The 26,098-nt window shown below is 36.0% G+C and overlaps 2 protein-coding genes across 3 annotated transcripts in view; one reads left to right on the plus strand and one right to left on the minus strand.

Annotated features, from left to right (window-relative positions):
- Nucleotides 1-26,098, minus strand: part of LOC102530127 (CD36 molecule (CD36 blood group)) — a 282,980-nt gene that overhangs the window by 250,215 nt on the left and 6,667 nt on the right. Inside the window, exons 1-2 of one of the 2 annotated variants that reach the window (XM_072965134.1) lie at nucleotides 18,689-18,794; nucleotides 6,510-6,641 (exon numbers count right to left, since the gene is read on the minus strand). The gene's annotated coding sequence lies outside the window, so the exon portion shown is untranslated. Of the gene's footprint in view, nucleotides 1-6,509; nucleotides 6,642-18,688; nucleotides 18,795-26,098 lie in introns of those variants that run through there. The other variant, XM_072965133.1, reaches the window with a different exon arrangement.
- The window catches only part of LOC140697253 (uncharacterized), a 41,503-nt gene continuing 34,549 nt past the window's right edge, over nucleotides 19,145-26,098 (plus strand). The window contains exon 1 of the mRNA XM_072964031.1: nucleotides 19,145-19,261. Within this exon, the coding sequence (XP_072820132.1) occupies nucleotides 19,145-19,261 (117 nt within the window). The remainder of the gene's footprint in view (nucleotides 19,262-26,098) is intronic.

Below are 26,098 nucleotides of genomic sequence, written 5' to 3' on the forward strand. Positions count from 1 at the left end.
TATTCATAGTAAAAAATTTATAAGATACAGAATATTTTAAAAGAACACATTAACATAGCATTGTTGGGCACATGAAATCATCCCTCCCTCTTCTCTCCTCCTGCAAGTAGACCCATCACCACATTTTGTCATTCTTCAGGCATTGAGATGATCACAAATTTTAATCATGCTTTAGGTTTCAGCTCAGTCCTTTCTTCCCTTAATCCTGAACTATTTATTCTAACTCCCCAATGTCAATCAAATAGTCATCATCTGTATCACACTGATGGGTTTTTTTTTCCCCAAACACCTCCCCAAAATATCTTCTTTCTTTCACCACACTTAAGTTACATGAGGGCAAGGGCCACCTTGCACTCATCTTTAAAATTCTGCAAGTACAGAGCTTTAAACATTGTAAATCAGTGCAGCCCAACAGAACATTCTGTGATAATGGAAATATTTATTTCTCTGCACTAACAGAGGGGCCAACTGCTACTGTGGCTATCAAGGACTCAAGATGTAAAACTAAAGAACTGGATTCCTAATTTTAATTAGAATTAAATGTGAATGGTGGCTATTATTAAATAGCATAGCTGTAGACAATTAGTACAGAGGTTAAATGACTTATTTTTTAGTTATCTTTTTGTTTGGTTGATTTTAAAATTCTTTTTCCCTCTTCAAAAAAAAAAATCCCCAAGGCTCAAAGTAGATAAGAAGGAACAAATTGGAGGAGAGATGACAAAGGAATGGGAAAAAGTTCAAGGAAAAACTCAAAAAGCCTTAGTCTTAATTAGCATCTGATAAAATCATCCTTATCTCTCAACTGATGTTCACAGGAATGATGCTGAATCATCTAAGGAAAGGATGAGTGCCAGGATGCTTGAAGAAGCTTGATAAACTTAATTTTCAGAACAATTCCAGGAGATATAACATTATCAGTATATCTCAATTAAAAAGAAATTTAAACAACTTCCAAAAAAAAAAAAAAAAGAGCTGCTAGATGACAAAACCAGAATTCTACACCCAGTCAGCATCCAAAGCCCATGATCTCTGCTCTCAATATGATGCCTAATGGGTTAACTGTAGTCATCACACTCTATACTCTTAAGAACACACACACAAAAGAATTTACAGACATTTCTCAGTAAGATAGTTAAAACTTGAAGCAAATCATTGTAGTGTATAAAACGATGAATCTTAGGCTAACTAAAAAAATACTTGTTTTCCAAGTGACTCCTGGTCTGGTGAGTCTGGATAGACAAGATGATACCATATTCATTTTAGTAAGTTAGTACAGATGTAGTAAAACATTCAAACCCTAAAGTTTTTTATATGACATACATTATTTCTTTTAATGTTTCATTTTATTTGCTACATTTAATTTTTAAGAAAACAAAATCAATGGATTGCAGAGAGAAATTCTTTTCTATTATCTCCAAAACTAAAATTATAAAACTTATTCTTACCTTTTTGTTTATTGTAAATGTGTAGTATATTTCTGTTGTCCTTCACGATAGACTTCTCTGTAATTCTTTCAATCGTTTAGGCTCCAAATGATATTAAAATATATACTTATTTTCAAAGCATTCTTAATTTTTAAACTCTAAACGTAATCTTTGAAACTACTGTCAATGTCTCCTAAAACTCAAAGAAATTTGACATCTTTAAGATGTGGTGCTTATGGTCAAAATGTTATGTTTACTGCCTCCCGATGTCTATAAATAAGCTATGGTTTCTTAAAAGGCCCATGAAATAAAACCTCATTTGTTATTCTCTAATTTCTTAAAGGTTACATTTATGAGGAATGGAAGGTAAGTAATGATTTTAGTGTTTTTTTTTCCAAAAATTATCTTCTGGTTATGTATTTTTATACTAGAATTTTTATTTGCCTTTCTTATCCTTTTTACTCTCAGTCCATATTTCCCTTCTGAATTATAATCATGTATTCTATTCTGGATGAAATTTACTCTCATTTTCCTCTAAAATGTGGCTGGTAAATAAAAGCATGTAAGACTACACATAGGAGGGAAGCACTGTCTCTCTCATTTGTGACTTTTCTTTTAAAGTTATCCTTGGCTTTACTGAATTGGGTTGTTGTGGCTGTTACTGTCTCAGCTAAACATAGATCCCGATTTAGATAATCATAGGATAAAACCCAAAGTGACGTACAGTTTCAAATAAAATACTGATACCCCTTCATATAGACCATGGTGGCAGAGACACACTGCATTTAACATTCAACCAGTTGTCTCAGTGCTCAACTCTGTTATTTCAGATGTCAGTGTAAACATGATCAGAGAGAAGCAAATCAGGAGGCAAACAGCAAAAAAACTTCTGCTTTTTGTGTTCCCTCTAGCAAAAACGCCTTATAAGGAAAAAATGCTTTTACTAAATGCATCAAGGTAATCAACAATGTGTGACACATTTTATCTGCGAGAATCACGTTGTAGAATTTAGCATTCTTTATCCCAACCCAACAGGTTTGATTCAATTCACACTCACTGCATGTTTTCTTCAAATAAAAGGTTTATGTAAAGATTATAACAAAGTGTGCTATATGCTAGGCCTCCTTCTTGCTTCAATGACAAAGAACAAAAGAAAACGGCAAAAGCATCTAACACACCATGAGCTTGAAATAATCTTTTTCAAACGGAAAAATCCCAAGATGATTGCCCACATTTCCTAGTAACTCCATGCTGCCAGACCACACAATAATTGGGAGTAAACACTCATAAAAGTTTACATAGGCTTTATCATTGCAATTATATGCGCAGCATTTTCATAGTGAGTTTGCCGTAAAAGACTGGAAAAATTAAGGTATTGGGTGTAATTCCAAATACATCACTGACCAATCAGTCAAAAACTAACCTTTATCTTCCTACAAAATAGGCTTTTCTGGCTCACTAGTTATTGAGCTTCTAGGTAATCTTACATTGAGTCATTAGCAATCACTACATGTCCGTAATGGCCCTGGGGAATACACACATGTGCATTCAAAGAAACTCAGCACAGCATTACAAACTGTAGGTGCTCTAAAATACAAATACACAGAGGATAGCAGAGGGCCCTGTCCAGAACCCCCTTGCCCACGGGCACACTCATCTCAGCTACTCTGAGAACTGGCTGTCAGTGCCTCACAACTGCCACTTTCTTAGAAAACTGCCTTCCAACAAACATGGCCTGGCACAGGAGTACAAAAGGCTGCCCCTTTGCTTCAAGGATGGACCAATCATGGTGTAATTTGTGCTCCTGAGTATCCCGTCATCACAGTGAAGTGAGACTCCAAGGAAGACCCCATCCTTGCTCAGCCTTTTTCCTTTGTCCTTTCTTGCTCTTCTCACTCCTGTGGACCTGAGATAATCTTTCAGATAAATCACATTCACTAAATTCCCATCTCATATTTGGCTTCCAAGAAACTCTCACCTAAGATACACAGGTATCATTAAAACTTTAAACTAGCCATGATTTTTTTTTAAAAAACCAACAAATTGAAAAGATAGTATAAAGGAAGAATGGAAAAAGATTTTATTAGAAAGATTTTGGAATGAAGCTACAACACTGAGCACAACCCACAATTTCAACTTACCACTTATCTTCTATGTGTTTGAGAATAATTTTCTTTATCTTTAAAGTGGAAATTATATCTCACAACCGAACATACAGCCGCAGTGTTGTATTCAGACAGTGGAAGAGTTGGGGGAAAAAATGTTTACTTCCTCTGTCCTCTCCAACTTTGAGTTTTCTAACAGAAAAAACAAACCATAAAAACAAAAAGAAGACAACCTTTCTCATGAGGTGTACCACTTTGAGATTTGTTTTTTCTTTTCTTTTTCCTTCTTCCCAGGATAGAAATACAGGAAAAAAATCATTTTTTAAAATGTAAATGAATCTCAAAAATAAAACTGCCAGTGTTTTAAATCAGTATTTTACTCAAAACACTTTTACTGGGCCATTCCATGATTGTTTGTGTTTAAATCGAACATTCCAAAGGCAGGGACCTTTGTATCTTTGCCGGTTACTAGCACATAGTCAGCATAAAATAACTGTCTGTTGGTTCAATGAAGAATTTACTTAAAGCATGAGAACCATATAGGAGTGAAAGTGTTTATAATGTCTAAGGCTGTGGGCTCTGAAGTCTGACAGAAACTTTTCATCTCTTAATAACTATACATATTTGTTGCTTAATTTCTTGAAATCTCATTTTTTTCAATCTTTAAAAATGGATGTATTAGTATTCATCCCACAGGCTCTACACGAATCTAACAAGAGAACATATTTATTAGCAAGCTAAGTGCTAATACAGTATTAGCTAGTTAGTAGAAATGGTGGTATTGTAGTCTGAATGTTAAGACACCATATATGTACCTATGGGCAAGGGTTGCTAATAATGAAGTCATGGTCAATTAAATACATTTTAAATAGCATATGTATCGTTATTGTTACTATTTTCATAATAATAGTAATGGGCAGATTATCAGAAGACAATTTTCAGAATTTAAAAGACAGAAAATTTTCTTTTATAATAGCCAAATAATCCATTGAAAATTTATGGTTAATAAAAGGACACCTGAGAGCCAGCAGTAATACAATCTTGTCTGATTATCAAAGAAATGTAAGAAGATTCAAGAAAAGAACCATTTCCTAAGCCAAAAACTTGATCAAAGGACAGTTCATAAATTTGACCAATATAGAAATAAACATCTGCCAGTTTTAGCCTTTGTTCTCTGTACACTTATTTAACCATGCTAACAACACACTCTTTAAAATGGAAAATTCACCTCATGTCTTTCACTCAATTGAAAAATTTGTAGTTATTACAAAGCATCAATTTTTTTTAAAGTGACAATTCCTCAAGTATCTCTAGAGAACTTACTAGGTGAGATAAGTTTAGCACTCGGATTAAAAAAAAAAGTTGGATGTAAAAAAAAAATGTTTTACAGTATAAGGTGTATAGTTGAGGTTGAACCATAGTGGTGGCAAATAATAAAAAAAACTGTACTCAAATAATGAAATGGAATAAACAGGAAAAAGAATAACAAACCCAGAGGGCTGCCCTCCTTAAAAAGAAAACCCACACAAAATACCAGTAACTGGAAAGCTATGCCAAACCAATGAAAACAGAAGCTGTTATTGCCATTGCAAGATAATCAGATACAATTTTAGGCATTCTTCATAAAATATCTTGACCATTCTTAAATGGTCAGTACACAACTACCCCTTTGGATTTTCCATTTCTATCTTGTACAGACTTCTTCAACCCAAAAGTCACATTTATACTCATCTGCTTAACTACATATATATAAATCTTAATTTATACATATTTTAATGTAGTAACTTACTAAAGCTGAAATTTTAAGAAATGCAATGTTCTATATCTTATGTAAAAGCCACTGTTAAATTTATTAATGAAATTCAATATTCTTCAAAATAATTTCAGGTATTACTGACAAAATATTTTACTCCTCTGAGGAATTACTATATTCTGATGAATCAATATATTCCCTTTTATCAAAGAACACATAATATAACGCATCATACCAGAAGTTACTACAATGAAAGAAAAAAAAGTATTGCCTTTATGAGATGGATTCACGTTCCTATACAATATTCCTATTCATATTGCTCTACACATATAGAGCAACATGACCTCTCCGTATCTGTTTCCTCAAAAAAAAAAATCTATGAAACTAAAAACTGGCTCTTTGAAAAGACAAACAAAAATTGGTAAACTTTAGCCAGACTTATAAAAAGAGGACCCAAATCCAAAAGGTCAGAAATGAAAAAGGAGAAGTTACCACTGACACCTCAGAAATACTAAGGATCCTAAGAGACTACTACAAACAACTCTATGCCAATGAAATAGACAATCTAGAAATGGACCAATTCCTAGAAATGTACAATTTCCCAATACTGAATCAGGAAGGAACAGAAACTATCAACAGATCAATTACAAGTAATGAAATTGAATCAGTAACGAAAACAACAAACAACTTCCAACAAACTGAAGCCCAGGACCAGAAGGTTTCACAGGTGAATTTTGCCAAACATTTAAAGAGTTCACATCTATCCCTCTCAAACTATTCCAACAAATTGCAGAGGGAGAAAAGTTCTGAACTCATTCTATGATGTCGGCATCACCCTGATACCAAAACCAGACAAAGATATTACAAAAAAAGGAAAATCACAGGACAATATTACTGATGAACATAGTTGCAAAAATCCTTAACAAAATATTAGGAACCCGAATCCAGGAACACATGAAAAGAATAATACACCATGATCAAGTGGGATTTTATTCCAGTGATATAAGGATGATTGAATATCCACAAAAATCAACCCATGTGATACACCATACTAACAAATTAAAGAATAAAAACCACAGGATTAACTCAACAGATACAGAAAAAGCTTTGGACAAAATTCAGCAACCATTTATGATAAAAAAAATCTCCAGAAGTAGGTACAGAGGAAATATACTGCAACATAATAAAGTCCACATAAGAGAAGCCCATAGCTAACATCATACTCACAGTGAAAAGCTGAAAGCAGTTCCTCTAAGATCTGGAACAAGACAAGGATGGCCACTCTCTCCACTTTTATTCAGCATAGTATTGGAAGTCCTAGCCACAGCATTCAGACAGCAGAGAGAAGAGTAATCCTAACTGAAAAGAAAGAAGTAAAAGTGTCACTTTTTAGAAGACATGATACTATACATAGAAATTCCTAAAGACTCCACCAAAAAAATACTAGAGCCCAATGAATTTGGTTAAGTTACAGGATACAAAATTAATATACATAAATCCATTGCATTTCTATATGCTCACAATAAACTATCACAAAGAGAAATTAAGGAAATAATCCAACTTTCAATCATCTAAAAAAAAAAGAAAGAAAGAAAATACCTGGAAATAAACCTACCTAAGGAGGTAAAGGACCTCTACTCGTGAAAATATAAAACATTGATAAAAGAAATTGGAGACAAACACAAACAGATGGAACAATACACCATGTTCATAGATTGGAATAATCAATACTGTTAAAATGACCATACTACCCAAGAAAATATACAGATTAAATGCAATCCCTATCAAAATACCAACAGCATCTTTCACAGAACAAGAACAACTAGCCACAACAATTCTGAGAAAGAACAGAGCTGGAGGAATCACGATCCCTGAATTCAGACTATACTACAAAGCTAGTCATCAAAATAGTATGGTACTGGCACAAAAACACATAGATCAGTGGAACTGATTAGAGAGCTCAAAATATACCTATTCATTTACAGTTAACTAATCTATGACACAGGAGGCAAGAATATACAATGGAGAAAAGACATTGTCTTCAATAAGTAGTTCTGGGAAAACTTGATAGCTACATGAAAAAGAAAATTAGAACATTTTCTCACAACATACACAATAATAAACTTAAAATGAATTAAAGATCTAAATAACACCAGGAATCTTAAATTTTTTGGAACTGTCTACTAATGCAAAGAAAAATAGCAGTAACAAACAAACAGGACCTAATTAAACTTAAAAGCTTTGCACAGCAAAGGAAACCATAGACAAAATGAAAAGACAACCTACTAAATGGGAGAAAATATTTGCAAAATGATATAACCAATAATGTGGTTAATATCCAAAATACATAAAGAGCTTATACAACTTATCAAAAAAAAAACCCAATTAAGAAATGGGCAGATGACCTGAATAGACATTTTTCCCAAAAAGACATACAGATGGCCAATAGGCACATGAAAAAAAGCTCAACATCACTAACCATAGAAATGTAAATCAAAACCATGAGGAGCTATCACTTCACACCTGTTAGAACAGCTGTTATCAAAATGGTAAGAATATTCTCTATATCACTCCTAGGTAGCTGGCTGGGTGGTGAGGGAATAGGTTTTCTATTTTTTATCTTTCTGGTTCCTTTTCCCCAGAATATTGAGAAAATTACTCATTCTACTTCATGATTTGATATGAAAATAAACAAACAGCTTCTAAGACAAGGACCAGTGGGAATCACAGATCCATACTCCTGTAGCCTCTTGACATTTTACCCTCAACATGTCCTAGTCTATCAAGTTGTGAGATTTATAAGATTAGGGAGAAGACAATTATGCTTAAAATTCAACAAGTCCAAATTCATATTCAAACTGCTGCTGTCCTGTCCCACTAGAAGTTATTTATACCAATTATTTATACAAATTGATATGAACAGCAGAGTAAACAAGCTATTGGAAAGAGAACCCTCTACAGATTTCCCATAGCATCTGAAAATGATGAGAAAATTTACTGGGGATTCTTAGACCACATTAAATTGTTGTTCTGTAGGTTAAAAGGTCAAATACAATTCCTTTCACATGACGCAAAAGATGAACTATATGGAGCAAGTTGTTTTGCATACAAAGCTCTAATAAAACAGAATGGACCCTGGATGGGAGCGACTGGCACATACATCTCCCTAAGACTTTTCTGTGCTAGTTTATGCTATGACCAAAGCTAAACCAAGGTTGAATGGACACCAATCTAACAAGAACAAGCACTTCATTCACAGAGAAAAAAATGTGACAATGAATGTGTATATGTCCATGTATGACTGAAAAGTTGTGCTGAACACTGGAATTTGACATAACATTGTCCCTAGAGACTTCTGTGTGAGCTAGAATAAGAGTTTATTCTCATCTAGTCCCAGAGAAACTATTTTTGTACAAATACCATGTTCACAATAAAAATTTGCTCCTTTTTTAAAAGTATCCCCTTAGTCAATCTAAACTAACTTTAACATAATTAAAATTTTACTGAGGAAATGGTTTATATTTTTGAAAATCTTTAATAAATTACATATTTTGTCTGCCAGAATCCCTTTTCATGATTCTTTATTTGCCATCCTATGCAGACAAGTCTAACGTTTATCCTTGGCATATATCCTGCCAAGTCATTCTTTCCTAAGTCATGTGGCCAAATGACGTATTTTAAGACATTTATAATAGTTATATTAGATTTTAAAATGCTCTTTTGAGTCAGACTGGCACAAGAAACCAGTATTACCAGCAGTTGGTGAGATTTAACAGATTGCTGTCACTTGGTCCTGTATTATTCTATTTCTGTTCCCTTCACTTTGCTTAAAAAAATTCAAAATATATTTTAGAATAACAGAACCTACATTTCAGGGCAAAATGACATATAATCAACTCTTGTGTTCCATTCTCTTCCCCAGAGCAGGAAACTAGGAAATCAGAATAAAAGGGAGAACTTTAGGGGGAGTGCTAACAGAAAGCTTACAGAGAAAAATCCAAGCAATTACCTTGAAGAATTTTTTTTAAATGTCTTCTTTCTTGCCCTCACAGGGGTGGATTTACAGTTTTCTGAAGCCTAAAAGCCTACCAAGTTTTGCTGTATTCTAATTCAAATAACACTCATTCTTTGTCAAAGAAAAGCAAAGAGAAGCACAAAAATGCTGAGCAAATTTGCGTGCAATCTGGTTGCTGCTCTGAAAGAAAGTAAATATTTGTAGCATTATAAAGCATGCTACAGAATCCTGTAACTCAGAGAAGAGACTCTAAACAGCATCTTTTTTCGAACAGCATAAACAGCTGGCTCTTAGATGGGAGTTTGGCTGCAATATTTTACCTTCCTGGACACCATGTTTACTTTGACTTATTCAAGGAATTTTCAGTGTGAGATAACATCTGTTACCAAGGTATGTGGCATGCATCTACTGCCATCGCTCTTCCAGTAAGGCAACAGGGTACTTTTTTAGAACAGCAGGAAAACACCATTTTGAAGAGTTTGTATGACAATGATATCCTGCCTAAGAATAGCAGAATAGGCTAGTGAAATAACTATTGACTAGTTTTGGGTTAGAAAACTATGAGTTAGTGACTTAGTTAAGAGTTCCTGGATATCAGAAACAAAGCCAGAAATACCTTTAAAGTCAAAATGAGTTCATAATTTTTGTCATATTGATATTTCTTAATGCTAACACTATAACATGTTTGCTCTCGTGAGCCAGAGTGAGAGCAACTGGGGTCTTTATGCTTCTTCAAGTCTCACGTAGAGACTCAATGAGATTTGAACTCAAATTGCCATTATTTCATGAAAATTTTGTCTTCTTTTTTCAGTATCCTTCTCTTTTTTGGTCATGTGTTACTGCTTTTATGTTGTGGAGTTGCTCCCTGGACTTAAAGCTGCAGTACTGGGTGTGGTATCCCTATTATATCCCAGTAATTTCTGAACGTATCTGAATGTATTTCTCAAACATGGCTCTTAGCCTTCCTTTCAACAACTGTATCTCACCAATAAATTCATATGCCTTAACCAATTCAGGTATTGAAAATAGAGAGGTAAATTAACTAGAAAAGTGTGGCTGGAACTAGAGGGTATGAGGGTTTACTATGGTAATAACAGTGAGAAAGAAAAGGTAGGAAAAGGTAAGATTAAGGAGATTATGGAGAAATTGAATAGGATCCAGTTAAGTGTTTTTAGCAGGGGGATATCACAATCATACCTTCAGTTTAGAAAGATCATTTTGGCAGCTATGTGAAGAATGGTTTGGATTGAGGCAACACTAAAAATATTCTGTAGCAGTGATTCATGTGAGAAATAACAGGAATTAAACAGTGGTATTGACATTGGTGATGAAGAAAACTAAAATGAATTAGACATTTGAGATAATAGTTCATGTCATTAATTTAGAAATAATGGATATTACTATAATTGTATATGGACAAAATTATCAGTATGAAAGAAAATTGCATGAGATTGTTATTTTCTTTCCCCAAATAATTCCCAAAGGACTAGGAAACCAATTTCTTAAAAGAAGTTAAGCAAGTTTGTTTGTATTTCTCAATTTGTTTGTATAAGGATCCAAATTTGAATATTTTTCTAATTTAAAAAAATTATTAAATAAAATCTGTATCCTTTTAAGGAAATTTAAGCTCAGAGATATGATTTTGGGTCATATACAGGTTTATTTTCTCTTCAGGTGGGTCAAATATACTGTTCAACTCATGAACTGATTTAATTTCAGTCATCATATTCTTTAGTTCCTGAATTTCCATTTGGTTCTTTAATAGAACGAAATAAATACAGCAGCTTAGTTTTATCTTATTACATTTGACTTGTGTAAATGCTGTAAACTAGTTATCAGAGTTTAACTATGATTTTCATGACTTTCATCTTTCATAGGTTCACCAAGACCTCTGGAACTCAGGGAATATAGGGTCAATAGAGAACAAGAGGAGACTCCCTCACAGGTGAGAAGCACTGGGTAGTTGCAGTTTGGAAATCAAAGAGGCTCCAAGATTGATACTGAAGAAAGTAATCAAGAACTCCAAGTCTATCCCTCCTACACTGTTGGTGGGAATGTTAATTGGTGCCGTCACTGTGGAGAACAATATGGAAGTTCTTTAAAAAACTAAAAATAGTTACCATATGATTCACCAATCCAACTCCTTAGCATATACCCAGAAAAGGCAAAAACTTTAATTCCAAAAGATACATGCCCCTAATGTTCATAGCAGCACTATTTACAATGACCAAGACATAGAAGCAACCTAAATGTGCATCAACAGATGAATGGATAAAGACGTAGTATACATTTATACAATGGAATGTTGTTCAGCCATAAAAAGAAAAGAAATAATTCCATTTACAGCAATATGGTTGATTAGAGATTATCACACTAAGTGAAGTCAGATAAAGGAAGACAAATATCATACGGTATCACGTACATGTAGAATCTAAAAAAATGATACAAATGAACTTATTTACAAACAGAAACAGACTCACAGACACAGAAAACAAACTAATAGTTACCAAAGGGGAATGGGGGAGGGATAAATTAGGAATTTGGGATTAGCAGATACACACTATTATATAAAACAGTTAAACAACCAGGACCTACTGTATAGCACCGGGAACTATGTTCATTATCTTGCAATAAATTATAATGGAAAAGAAACTAAAAAAAAAAAATACATATATATATATATATATACATACACACACACACACACATACACATAACTGAACCACTTTGCTGGTCACCAAAAACAAACACAACGTTGTAAGTCAATTATACTTCAATTTTTAAAACACCAAATATAAACATAGACCACCTGCCACTAGGAAAAATTGGGGGGCATTTGTAGGCAAAGGCTAAAGAGGCTTAAAAGTTGACATTGGCAAACACAAGTAGAACATTCAAGCCCAAATATCTTTATAAATGTCCCATGGAGTTAAGTCTAGTGAGCCAGAAACAGAATTGGAGATTCCAAGGTACCACCCCTATCATAAGTGTATTACAATTTTAGTCATTTATCACACAGTAATTGAGACACCAACATTTTTCTCCTTGACTTCAGCAATTGCCTTTTAACTGGTCTCTTTTCTTGTTACAGTTTATTGTCCATAAAGCAGAAAGATCCTTTAGAAGTAAGATCATGTGACATCTTGGCTCCAAATCATTAACTTCTCATCACCATTAGCCTACAAGGATTCTCCATAATACTGCCCTTGCCTACTTTCACCATTTGGCAACTCATTCAATATGCTCTCTCTCTCCATGAGTGCTTATTTCCATCGTAGAGCCTTGGCCTTGCTGGTCCTTCAGCCTCAAAAGCTTTTCCCCCAGTGGAGATGTGGCTTGATCGTTTAGGAGAGGCCTTCCCTGACTACCTCATTTAAAAGAATTTCCATCCCTACCGCTGCTTCCCCTGTCACGCTCTCAACATTTACCCTGACTTTGTTTTTCTTCATAGCACTTATCTCCACCAGAATTGTGTTTTATCTGTTTGTGTCTTTCTTTCCCACTAACATCTCTATGAGCAGGAAATTTGTTACATCTACTGCCTTCTCCTAGTGGCATAAAAGATTGCCTAAAAAAATAAGGATTTGACTCACTCAAGTATGTTGAATTAGCAAATTACTGAGAAATGAGGTATGTGTGAATTTGATCCAGTTCAGGGAAGGAGAGCTGGAGGACCCCAGCTAGATACTACCGACCTCTGTATGAGCTCATTTCAGGGCACTGAAGGGCTGCAAGAGTGAATCGAGCCACAGAACCACGACTTCATTCCCATCCCTAGATAGGTGTTGACACCAAGGCTACGGACACACTTGCTTTATTAGTCATGGTTCCTAAGGACTAGGGGCATGCTTGGTCCTCCAGGCTGTCCGGAGGAGCTGGGAGTTAGCGCAGGGGGAGAGAGTAATCAATTTTGCTGTGAAGCAATGCTGATGGAAGAAGCAGATGAGCGAGGAGAAGCCTAACCGTTGTGAAAGAAGCAGATTCCTGCCTATTCTCCCTGCATCATCCCTTCTCGTAAGTATCCTAGAGGTGTTCAGAACTTCATTCATGACAAAGAAACTCTTCTGATGGTTCCATCATTCCTGGAAAGTAAGAGCACATCCCAAGGAGAATAGAGCCTTGTGCTCTAGAGATAGTTATGCTACAGAGTAAATCAGTGAAACCACAGGCTGGGGTTGCACAGTGGATCCAATCTATTGAAGGAAATCATAGATTCACATTAACAGGGGAAATGGTTGAAAAACTATTACTCAAAACATACACATTATTAATGTTTCAGCCTACATTTATCTCGTTTTTGTTTTTCTAGTCTCAAGAGGTGAGAATGATTACTTAGGATATATAGGTATAATTTCTGTCTTTAGGAAATACTATCAGTTGTACAGCTGTTGGAAATGATCCAGAGTTAGGAGACACTATCGTAGGCAAGCCTAGCTTCTTGACAGGAAAAAAAAAAAAAAAAGAAAAAGGTTAGAAACCAGCTTGCAAATCCTACCTGACTCCAAGCTGCATCATAAAACCTGTCAAGCCCACCTCACTAAAGTGCATGCCTGTTAAGGAAGGCAGTGAAGCTTAAGGTCGTTTCTTCCCCCCTTGTCAAAATCATGATTTATAATCTGACACTTGAAAATGTTGACAAAAAAACGCATTTTATTCTTTGCTCTAGATGTTATTTCTATACAGCAAAGGACACAAAAAATACCATGTTCTACAGTAACTAGAAAGTTGCTCACCATAAATAATGGGAAATGAAAACACAAATACAGGTGGCTTCTTAAAAAGGAAGGAAGGAGGGTTAAAGGCAGGCAGGGAGGGAGGGAGATGAAACAGGTCTAATATTGTAGGCTAAATATTCTGGGCTCTGTCATCATTCTTTCCTAACAATATTTTTGGAAGTGTAAAATTCCTGGGAAATTCTCAGAGTTTAGAAGCACAGGTGCAGCAAAGAGATGAGGAAATGGTAGGAAAGTAGAACTAGGAACCAGTGGGACTGACTGAGGACCAGGTGGAATGTTATGATGTTTTCCTTTTCCAACTTTTCCCAACGTTACTCCTAAACCTTTTCAAAGATTAGTTTTTGATTTTGTTTTACTTGTCTATTTTGGGTTGCTTCTCTCTATCTCTATTTGTGTTACATAATTTACTATTGCTTATATCATTTCCTTCTCTCTTATTTCTATACTCTGTTGAACTTTTTCCAGCTTCTTATGTTGAATTCTTGGTTTGTTTATAGAAAAGCAGATTTCAAACTACAAAGTTTCCTCTAAGTACTACTTTAGCTTTGTCTCTCAAATTTTGACAAATAGTGGCTTAGGTGTTAAGGCAAATAATTTTTTAGTAACACAAGCTTTTAATTGGAAAGATTCCCAGCATCATCACTTAAATTTGTCTATTTTATCTACCACTTTCTGCTAAGTGTGTGATGATAATGTCAACCTTAATTGTTAATTTCTATGTATCTATTGGCAATTCTGTCAGTTTCTTTAAATAATTTGTTGAGTGCATGTATGTTCATATTGTTTTTTCTGTTTTTTTTTTCTTCTCTCTAGCATTGTATGACACCTTTTTTTGGAGGGGGAGGGTAGAATACAGAATAGTAAATAAAAGCACAACCTTTAAAGCCAGGCACCCAGAGTTCAAATCATGGTTCTATAACCATCTTGCAACTGAAATTTTTGTTTAAGAGTAATTTAGTTTTTTCTACCCACAGTTAATTTAACTTAATTTTTCATGTCAACTGGCTATGTGGTCTTGACAACTGATTTAGCTTCTGAATTTGTTTTATCTGGAAAATGGAACAGCAATGTTGTAAAAATAAAGTCAGATATTATCATGGCAGTTATTAAGTACCACTATCATCTCTACTCACCTCATCTATCCCCCTGACCCACTGTGTGACTTATAACTCATTGCCTCAACTCATTTTGAGGGGAACTTCTCTCCTCCAGGAAAACTGCCTACTCTTTCCTTTGAAATATATACCTTGAACATGCTTTAGAAATAATTCTGTGACTATATTTATGTGCATGGCTCTCCTTAAGAGACTGAAAGACCTACAGAGAAAATTCCATCTCTTCCTTACACAAATTTTTATCTCTAAAGTCTAACAAAATATTTGTCAAACTCTTAAGGGGCATATATTTGTTCTTAATGAATACATGGTATGATTGCTCTAAAACAGAATTAGCCAAGAACTTTCTGCAGTAAGAGAAGTGTTCTATTCTGCAGTGCCAAATACGATAGTCAATAGCCACATGTGGCTGTTCAGCACTGCAATGTGGTTAGTGCTGAATTTTAATTTTAGTTATTTTTAATTAATTTCCACTTAAATCAGCACATGTGGCTAGAGGCTGCTATATTAGACAGCTTGGGTCTTCAAAATGTATGTTGTAAATTGTGTAGGTTAGTATGCTCTCCAACAGCATCTCATCTCAGAGTAAAATCCGAAGTCTTTACAATAACTTGGAAGGACCTACACCACAGGGCCTCCCTCCACAACTCCACTCTGACTCCTCTCCCTACTCCCTCCACTGCAATCATGTTGGTCTCCTTGCTGGCACATTCTGACCCCTAGAGCTTTCAATGGTTGTTTTCTTGCTCAGAAAGGTTTCCCTTGGACACCTCTGTGGCTCCCTCTCTCAATTTCTTCAGGTCTTTAAGTGACAGCATCGATGTCAAGTCTTCTGTAGCCACCATATCAGAAATTTAATCTTTTCGTTATAAGGTATCCATCTTTCCTGTTCATTTTTTTCTCCACAGAACATTTCTCACTCTCCAATATACTCTGCTAATTTATCTTGTTTATTGTCTGTGACTACCTGATAGAATCATGCTCAAGAGAGCAGGGATCATTTTTCTGTTTTACCCGTTACCATATCCCCAGCAGCTAAAATATTGCTTTACATGGTCAGTGGTCAACTAGTATTTGTCGAATGAATAGCTGTACTGACAAGATTTTAAAGAATTTTTTAAATCCGAGAAGCGAACCTTAAAAATTGCTGTCCAAGTTCAATGAGTTGCACCTGTATGAATTTCAGTGTTCCAAAACCACAAGGAACTCTACAAAACGGCATGAACAAATTAAAACGGTATAGAGGCTGGTTTCTATTTCCCTAATCTGTTATACTTGAAGACTTTGCTTCTGCTAAAACTTTCCTTTTGCCTTCTGAAAATGTAAAAGAGGAGCTGAAATGAATTTGGTTTTGTAGATAATTTTCTTACATGAATAATAATTTAGGGTCTGTGTTCTCTTTTCATTTTATAGTTACTGCCTGCATGCTCTGACATGCAGTATGGTTGTACCACTGATCTACAATGTATCTAACATTTCTACTTCCACGGCCCACCGTGTTCAGTTTTCATGGTATGAAGTGTTTTTCTGTAACTGGGATAGTACTTCTCTTTTCATCTTATCCCTATCCTTCCTCCTGAAACCTACTCCAAATTCAGGTTCATCAAGCATGCAAAAGACATTAAGGACAGTAAGATACCTCCACTTCCCATGCTATTATTCTTATCCAAATGTCTAAGAAAAGCTCAAATATCCAGCTGGTTCAGAAGCTCGGTTATTCACAGTTTGGGCTGATTGAGGCCTGAACAAGTATGGTTTCTGTTATTGTTCTGGAATGCTAACACCCAGCTTGACTTATGAAAAGGAAACACCTGGGTTAGAGATTCTATAGACCCCCCCCTTGAAATGTATGAACTGTATGCATGGAAAGAAAAAATACCAAACAGGCATCCTCATCACCTAAATCTTGTATTCAACCAAATTAAATGGCGAACACAAATATGAAAAGGTATCTATCTGAGAGTGATTATGTATCTTATCCATGACCTATGGTTTAAGAATACATTTTGCACAGTAATTCTTTCCAGCCCCAAAATAGAACTATGGAAAAGTTAGGACGGGATTAATTCCCAAGGACATGCCTATTTAAACCAAAAATTCATCATGTGGCTTCCCCATCTTGAGGTCATTACGTTACTATTATTACTAGGAATGTCAAGGGCATAGTTTTAAGAGGATGGAGTGGGCAGAGCCTCTCTCAGTGCTGAATACAGTGCATTTTGGAAAGAGAATCTCAGGTACTAGGGCAGAGTTCCTATCTTATCTCGGCCACTATGAATCATTCTAATTTAGGCAAATTTGTTTACATGCTTTTAGTTCTCAGTTTTGTGATCTCAAAAATAAAGGGACTAGAAATTTCTAAATTTTTGAAAGCCAAATACACTTAAACATAGCATTAAAAAATCTCAAATGCTCCAACAGGATTTTAAGTGAAAAATTGGAATTTTCTTATTAATAAAAAGGACTAGTAATGTTGTTGACAGTATTTTTATTTTAGTTATTACAACAGCAACAATATATATTTGAATTACCCCTGTACGGGAGTACCAAGAATATGCCACCCCAAAATAGGCCACTTTGGCATATTGATTACTTTGAGCAAATGCAGACAGAGAGGCTGTTTCTCAACCTTTTCCATCTGCCTAAAGACAGATTCTCCAAAAGAAGCTCAGTTGTCAGAGATCCCCTCCCTGGGAGCTTCATCAACAGAGAAGACGGACGTTTATCACAGAGACAAGAGTAGAAGTAAACACAACGTCCAGACAAACTGTCACCAACCATCACACCTCCCCTCTGTTCTCCTAAGGGCCCGTTCATCTTTCTGAAAAATCACTTCGTCTCCCCTAAAAGGCCTATATCCCTCCTCCCCTTTTCCTAGGAAGATGGTGTTTAAGCCAGAATTATAAGCCATGAGGTATACATGTTGATAAACTTGTTTTTCTCTTGCTAATCTGTCTTTTTTCACAGAGGTCTCAGCAAAGAACTCAGAAAGGTAGAAGGGAAATTATTTTTTCTCCTCTATATTACACACATAGACACATACACTATACATATATATATGTATATATATATATACACATACATATGTGTATATATATATATACATATACACACACACATACATATATCCAAAACATTTTTTTCTTCAGGCTCTTCAGTCCCTACATTTCTGGGTACACCTGTGGGCTCTTTACCACTATCTGTTCCCTCTTAGAAGATACTGTGGCTTTAGATGACACACACCTGTGCTCAATGACCTCTCAAATCACTTCTAATCCACTGGGTCTGTGTGTCATTGACAAGGAATAAACCCTAGCTGCATCCTTTCTCCAGACTCTGTGCGAAGTGAGCGGTCATGTATTAATTCCTACGTCTGCCGTATCAGATTACCACAAATGTAGCAGCTTAACCAACGCGAACTTACTACTAGCTCTGGAGGGCAGAAGTTCAGCCTTCTTCTGGTGTAAGACATCTTAGATCAAAAAGTCCGCAGGATTAGGTTCCTTTCTTGAGGTTCTAGGGGAAAAACCACTTCCTTACCTTTTCCAGCATCGAGAGGCCCACACATCCACTAGGCATAACCTTCTTTCTCCGTCTTCAAAGCCAGCAATGGTCGCCCCGCGCCGCCGTCTGCCCCGCGCCGCCGTCTGCCCCGCGCCGCCGTCTGCCCCGCGCCGCCGTCTGCCCCGCGGTTTCTCTCTGCTCCGCCTTCCTCTTCCATTTTTAAAGGCACTTGTGGTTAGACTGGGCTCATCTGGGTAATCCAAGCGCCCCTCCTCTCAACGTCAACTGATTAGCAACCTTATTTCCAGCTGTAACCTTAATTTCACCAACGCAAATGTATTACTAGCTTTAGAGGCCAAAAGTCCAACTTACTTCTGGTGGAAGGCAGCTTAGATCAAGGTGTCCCCAGGACTACGTTCCTTTCTTGAGGCTCTAGGGGAAAATCCATTCTCTTACCTTTTCTAGCGTCAGCAGGCCCACATCCTCTAGCACATGACCCTCTTTCTCCATCCTCAAAGCCAGCAAGGACCGGCTGCGCTCAACATGCCTCGCGCTGCCATCTGCCTGTTTCTGCTCCGCCTCCCTCCTCCATTTTTAAAGGCAATTGTGGTTAGATTGGGCTCACCTGGGTAATCCAAGCGCCCCTCCTCTCAAGGTCAGCTGATTAGCAACCTTCTTTTCAGCTGTAACCTTAATGCCCTTTTGCCATGTAGTCTAAATACTGACACATCTTTGGGGACAGTTATCTTGCCTACCACAGGACAGGCAAAGCACATCTTAGAGTCCTGATAGAAATGCCAATGTCCAGTCTTGTTTCCAAACTTCTAAAACTGGATTTGATTGCTTGTAATTTTAAGACTATTTAATGGCTGCTGGTTATGGAAAAGCAGGGGGTAATGGTTACAAAAGAAAAAATGTCCAAGAAGGAATAAGCAGGAGGATGAAAAGGTAGAGAAACTATTAGGAGAGGAAGTAAGAGAAGCAGAGAAAACAAAGATAGATAAGAGGAAATACTGTTCCCCTGGAGGAGGAAAAGAGACGAAATCTCTACTGAAAAAGCTCCATCAAAACAGAGAGGAAATATGGCATCTCTGTTCTCAAGTTTTCCTTTAAAGCAGATTCAATCAGTGACTCAGGAGAGATTTGTTGAGTTCAAATGAATTCTTAACAAAGAAAACTAATTTCAACTTTTCCCTCTTTTTCCCATATTCTTTCTTTACTTCTTCCATAAGAAATGGCTATATTTTAACATTTTATAATATATACAGGACGAGAAACTTCAGCTAGGCTCAAATATTCACGGACATAGTTCCTTGCATTGTAAATATTATAAACACTCAAAATACTAATTCATAAAGCCAAAAAAGTAATCTGTTGCCTTCCTCAAATTTTCTAGCCTCTTATCTAAACTTCCACACACATCAAACAAAACATCACAGCTCCATTCAGAATGGGGAAAAAGGGAGAGGCCAACACATGATGATGATGTAAGGTGTGATACATCCCAATTCCCACTGGATTTAAGATGCTTTTTAAAAAATTTTATCTCACAATTTACTATAGGAAAGCCAGTTTTCTTTTTCCTTTCTGAATATTTCAGCTTGGATTTTTTTTTAGCTATATATTTATTTTAACAAAATCACACTGCAGTAAAATGGCTTGAGCACTGTATATAGTTTATAATAAGGGGATTTTATGTGTCAATGGTGAACAGACAAGTTGCTCAGAACACAGGTCCTTCTGTTTCTACATAATGATAACATTTGGAGGAAGTGTCCTTTTGCCACTTCTCAAGCTCTTTGCTCTTGGGATATTACATCCCACTTGGTAAGGTCCTTCGGCAAGACTAGCCTGAAGCAAGACAGAGAAAAAGGGCTCCTCCACTTTGACCCTGGCCTTGCTCATCCTTGCTCTCAGTCCCAGGGGGCCTCATGCTATCCCAGAGGGCACCATGCCCTGGTCCCAACTGCTTCTCCCACCACTCCTGATACAGCATTCTCCTTCTCACCTTCCCACCTAAACACATACACACACACATACACACACACACACACCCCTTCAGGGTGTGAGATTCTGATGGTGATCTTAATGTCTAAATCTTTGCCAGAGTTAATTTACACCTTAAAAAAAAAAAGGCATGTATGCAGATGGTTAAAATCAAGAAATTTAGAGGAATTTATAATGAAAATCATCAGTCTCCTATTTGAATTCCTCTTTTCTAAAAAATGTTTCTCTTTTGAGATACCTACTTTTAAATTTTTCTGGCTTTTGGCTGCTTACACTGTGATTTCTTTTTATTTTAAGTTATTTCTACACATTATTGATTTATTTTGTTTTAATCTCTAAGAACTTATCTTATACTACTTCTTAGTGCTCTTTCTTCTCCCCAATAGAGTTCTATCACATCTCCAGCTCCTCTATAATTTAAATTATGTACATTACAAAAGGAGAAGACTCAAATTATTCTACAGCTGTGAGATGATGTAGTCATGAAAAATCATGTTCTGAAAACAAGTTAGTGGCATGGGAAAAGATTCACCACTTAAAATTAAGTAAAAGCTAAGAAATACGTGTTTATTAATATGATTTGATCCAAATTCTATAAACATACTCTATATAGTAAAATTATAGAGATGAAATATACAAGAGTTAATAATGTTTGTATCAAAGGCACAGGATTACAGATAATTTTTATTTCCTTTTTTCTAAAATCTCTATAATACATATACATTTATAGTAAAAAAATATTCAGAGGAAAAAAATTTTTCCTTTTAAGTAAAAGGAATGAATACCTAATAGTGGAATCTTAGGCCAGAGGAACAGCTAATTTCAGGCCTTGCTCTTCAATTATATGAACTTTGGAATGCTTATCCCACCCAAATCCTCCTTTCCCACTTAAATTATGCAAACTGGTGGCAGTTCAGAGATCCCAATCATTATAAAAATGCAGAACATCATCAGAACTCTTTAAAATAAAAAGCCAACAGTTTTAATTAAGTGCATAATACATATGTATGAGTGTATTGTCTTTTGTAATAGAAGACAGCTGCTTGCTATGAGTTTGAAAATCCCATTTAAAAAATTTTCGTCCAATGCTAATGATCTAAAGAGAAAAGGAAGTAGCAGGCAATAACATTTTATTTTAATATTAAGTTTTCTCAAAGCTAGCAGAGTCCTCACTATTTCTGTATTAATTAAAAACATTTTCTCTTACAGTAGCATATTTGCTTGTGGTAGTGACTCCCATCTCTAAAAGTATACCAAATTACTTTTCATGAAGAACTCTTTGTACAGTGCTGAATGTAAGAAATTTTGTCTTCTCAATACTCAAGATTATGTAATCTAATGAACACAGTTGGGAATGTTTTGCACAAAGCAGAGACAGAGTGGGACTGTCTGAGATATGTTCTCTCCAGCCCCCAGGAAATTACAGCTGACCTGGCCACACCCTGTTCTGCCCACAAGTACCTCCTTCTCCATCTGGGCACAGACCTCTGAAACAGAATTTCTCAGATCTGCTTCCATCAGCCTACATTCTTCCACTTAATTTCTGGTAGTTTGACCACCTCCCCCAGGGTCAGCCTGGTTCTTTCCTGCTAACAGAAAGCAGACTGATGATAAACCTCTGTGCCTTATCGGCTTGAGACCCTAAGTCTGCCTAAGTAAGTGGTGGCGTCTGTTTCTTGGAATGAGGAACTCCTGACTTGCTCCTTATTTTGCCTGTCTTAGTTTCACTACCTAATCAGCTTTAGGTCATTGTTAAAGCTAAAGACACTCTCCTTCCCAGGCCCTCCTTAGAGGTCCCTACTCTCTCAGTTTCTGCCACCCTTATCCCATCACCCCTCTGCTAAAGTGAGGTGAAGTATCCACTAATTTACTATTACAATCTAAATTAGCATCTGTACTGCCTGGGTCAAATCAAATTTTGTCTCCTCCATTTTAGCTTTATGGCCTTAATCAAGGAATTTAACAGGTCTGTGCCTCAATTTCTTTATCTGTAAAGCAAAAATTATCAGTACCTAAATCATGGTTAGAGTCAGGATTCAATCAGACCATGTAAATAAACTGCTAAAAACAGTGCCTTGTACATTATAGCTTTCTGTAAATGTAGCTATTATTATTACTAGACAAGGCACACAAAAATTTCCTTTTCACACACACACATGCACATCATACAAAGATATACTTTTAAAAATCTGGTCCAATTCAGATAGGAAGTGGGAATGTTCGGTAGTTAGATAAGTGGGGGCACCAGGCAGATAGGTGGAGGAGAGGGAGGACAGTCCAGAAGATGGTGTTATGCTGCCACCAGCATAAAAGGACTTTACTTCTTATAAATGAGTGCGAGCAAAAAAAAAAAAAATTAATTAAAAAAAAAAACAAACACCTGGTTAAAAACCGACAGCCGAAAGCAGAAAGGACTTAATCGCACATGACCAACGTTCATTGTATTATAATTAACATTGCAGTTGAGGCTCAAAATCTGATCTTCCTGATTTTAAAACCCACAGTTTTTCAATGTTCCAAATGCATCCCTTCAACTTTCTGCTCAAATAGTTGGATGGTTTCTCAGAGCATGTAGTACAATGTAAAAGCCCCCACTGATTAGACACTAAGAGATAGAAAATGCTTATCCCTTAGGTCTATTCTGTGAGGGAAGATTACAAAACAAAGCAAAAAAAATTATCTTTCCCATTTAGTTATTAATTTGTTTTCATTTTTAAAGCAGGAAAAGCATCTACTTTAGAAGGGAAAAGAATGGGAGAATGTGAAACACAATAGACTAAACAGAATCAAAACCTGCCTGGTATTTCCAAGACATCGATCTCCAGAGATTAAATACGGGGACCCCTGAGAAAAACACAGAATGAAGTGAACTCTCTGTACCCCCCCACCCACACTGCTACATTCTAGGACCTATTAGGACCTAGACTATAAAAAGGACTCAAGAACAATTCATTGTTGATGACAGCAATGCCCATGGCGTCCACACATCAAAATAAGATTCCTCCCATCTCCACAACAAGGAAATCTCCTAAGTCACCAAATCTGATGTCTTTGTGTCACATTTCCTCACCAGTACAATTCACAAATGTTCACCTCACTATCCTTTTAATGTCAAAAGGATGCCTGCTGTTCCGCGTTTGTCCTCCTTTTTTGTCCATAAGCTCCAATTGCTCTGTCCTCCTTTCTTCTTCACCTTTTATGTGCTTTGTTGCATTTACTGGCACCCAAAGGGCGAGGCAGGCATTACCTTATCTATTCAAGTACCATTACACTTGCTAAAGTTTTTATAAAGGGGCTGGTATTCCTTTCACTGTGAGATCTTCATTTTGAGCTTTTCTCACACTTACACCTACGTTACCTGTGATCTGGTTAAACAAGCTCTACAATCAACAAACTAACAATGTTTACATTGGCCACATTATGTTATATGACTCTATTGTCTCAACATTTAATCCACAGCTCACTTCTGCAGTGTCTTAGTGCCACAATACAATGTCCTAGCTCAAACTCCTTAAATTAAAATTTTATATTGATGAAGACTTCATCTCCATGTTACTTTGCTGAAGACAGGAACAAAAAATATACAGGTAAAATTGTCAGACTTTGAAGGAACAATAAATACACTGAGTTTCTGTAATATAATATCATGATATTTATATTCATTTAAGCTTCCCACCCAAAGCAGTGACCACTGATTAGTAGTGGTGAGCAGAAGCAACTGCTTAGTTCATATTTTAACAATTTGCCTCAGGATCTAGTTTCTAGGAATACAGTGGATTTCAGTAGAGGGAACTCTAGAGTTTTCTCCACTTCAGAAAAAAACTCTAGTTGTTTAATACATTTTTACCATATAAAAATCCTTTTTGTAGTTTTGATGGAATTTTTTTTAGCAAATTTCACATCTCACACACATACACACACACTCAGGAGCTACAGTGATACATCTTTCCAAAAATTAATATTCAATACCTCAGGACAGTGAGAGCAGCACCAGATAAACCCATCTAAGAGTCAACAGTTTTGGCTCTTACCTACTATGATATGTTCATGGGAAATTGTTGACTGACCATATTTTTGGCATCAGAAGTGATAAATTATACAACTGAAAGGACACAATATTGGGGAAGTGAGTTTAATATGCTTCCCTATGGATGCCAAATGCCATACTTAACCAGCTGAATTGAAATCAAATGTTAAAGGATATATGAAAATATGGATAATCTGGAGACTGTTATCTCAATGTAGGCTATCACCTACATTTTATATAGATTATATATTTACATACAAATTAGCTTCATTGATATAAATACCTGTTGTAATGAGTGGTACAGCCCAGTAGAGCCAATGATTCAGTGAGGCAGGAGGGATCCGTACCACCTTTGCTACATACTGAATGAGGAAAACAAAATGCTCTGTTTTTACTTTCTAATCATAAATATGTATTATTTTTTCTTTCAGAATGTTCATAAAAAAAATCTCCCAATGGAACTGAACTGCAGTTGAAAATTATGACTACACTCTTCTCTGTTATTCATTTCTCACTCTCATGATATATTTGGAAATTGTTCCTTTAAGATTTCCAGAATCTTGTCAACCACCCTGCTCTTAAACTTGCCATTTCTACAAAGTCGTTCTGAGTGGAGTTTTGAAGTGTTGTGTTTTCTCACCACTGTGCTCCTTAAGAGAGTTGAAACTGACATTTTGAAAGCAAAATGAAACATACATGTTGATTGTGTCTTAAAATTTAACAAAACACATTTTTTTACTCAAGTAATTAATTGAGTTCAATTTTTAAAGACAAAGTCATTTGTGCACCTGTGATAATTTTTTTCAAGTGAAAACTCTCCACCCATTTCAAAATGATACGTAAGGGTCATTTATGACAATGGTAACTCAAAATTGTCTTTCTAACCAACAAACCGAGTTTATACACCAAGAGAGCAATTCAATGGCAAGAGCCAGGATTCTCTGATTTTTGGCTAACAATGTTTTGAGATGAAGAATCTCCTAGATTTTCTTTACAGGAAATGTTAAATAGAAAGAGAAGTTCGATTTTCTGAGTAGGATGCTTATCATTCTTAACTCTTCCAATCCTTTCATACTCATATGCGTTCAGTCACCAAATCTTTCAAAATTTCTATGAATCCATTTGTTTCTGTCCATCTCTACTGCCACCACCTTAACCCAACCAACACATCTGAACTGAAATACTTTTAACAAGTGGCCCCTTACACGACATCAGTTCTACTTACAAACCATTCTCCAAACCACAGATATGTGATGGCTTTACAACGTACATCAGATCAAATTCTGGCAACTTCCTACTGGCCTCGGGATTAAATTCAAGCTCCCAAACATAAAGCTTAGCTTTAAAGTCTAACAATCAGCCACTCACCACCACATACTTACGCTCAATAAATAAAGTTCAGCTTGTGGGGC

This window comes from Vicugna pacos, chromosome 7, assembly GCF_048564905.1.
Source record: "Vicugna pacos chromosome 7, VicPac4, whole genome shotgun sequence".
NCBI lineage: Eukaryota > Metazoa > Chordata > Mammalia > Artiodactyla > Camelidae > Vicugna > Vicugna pacos.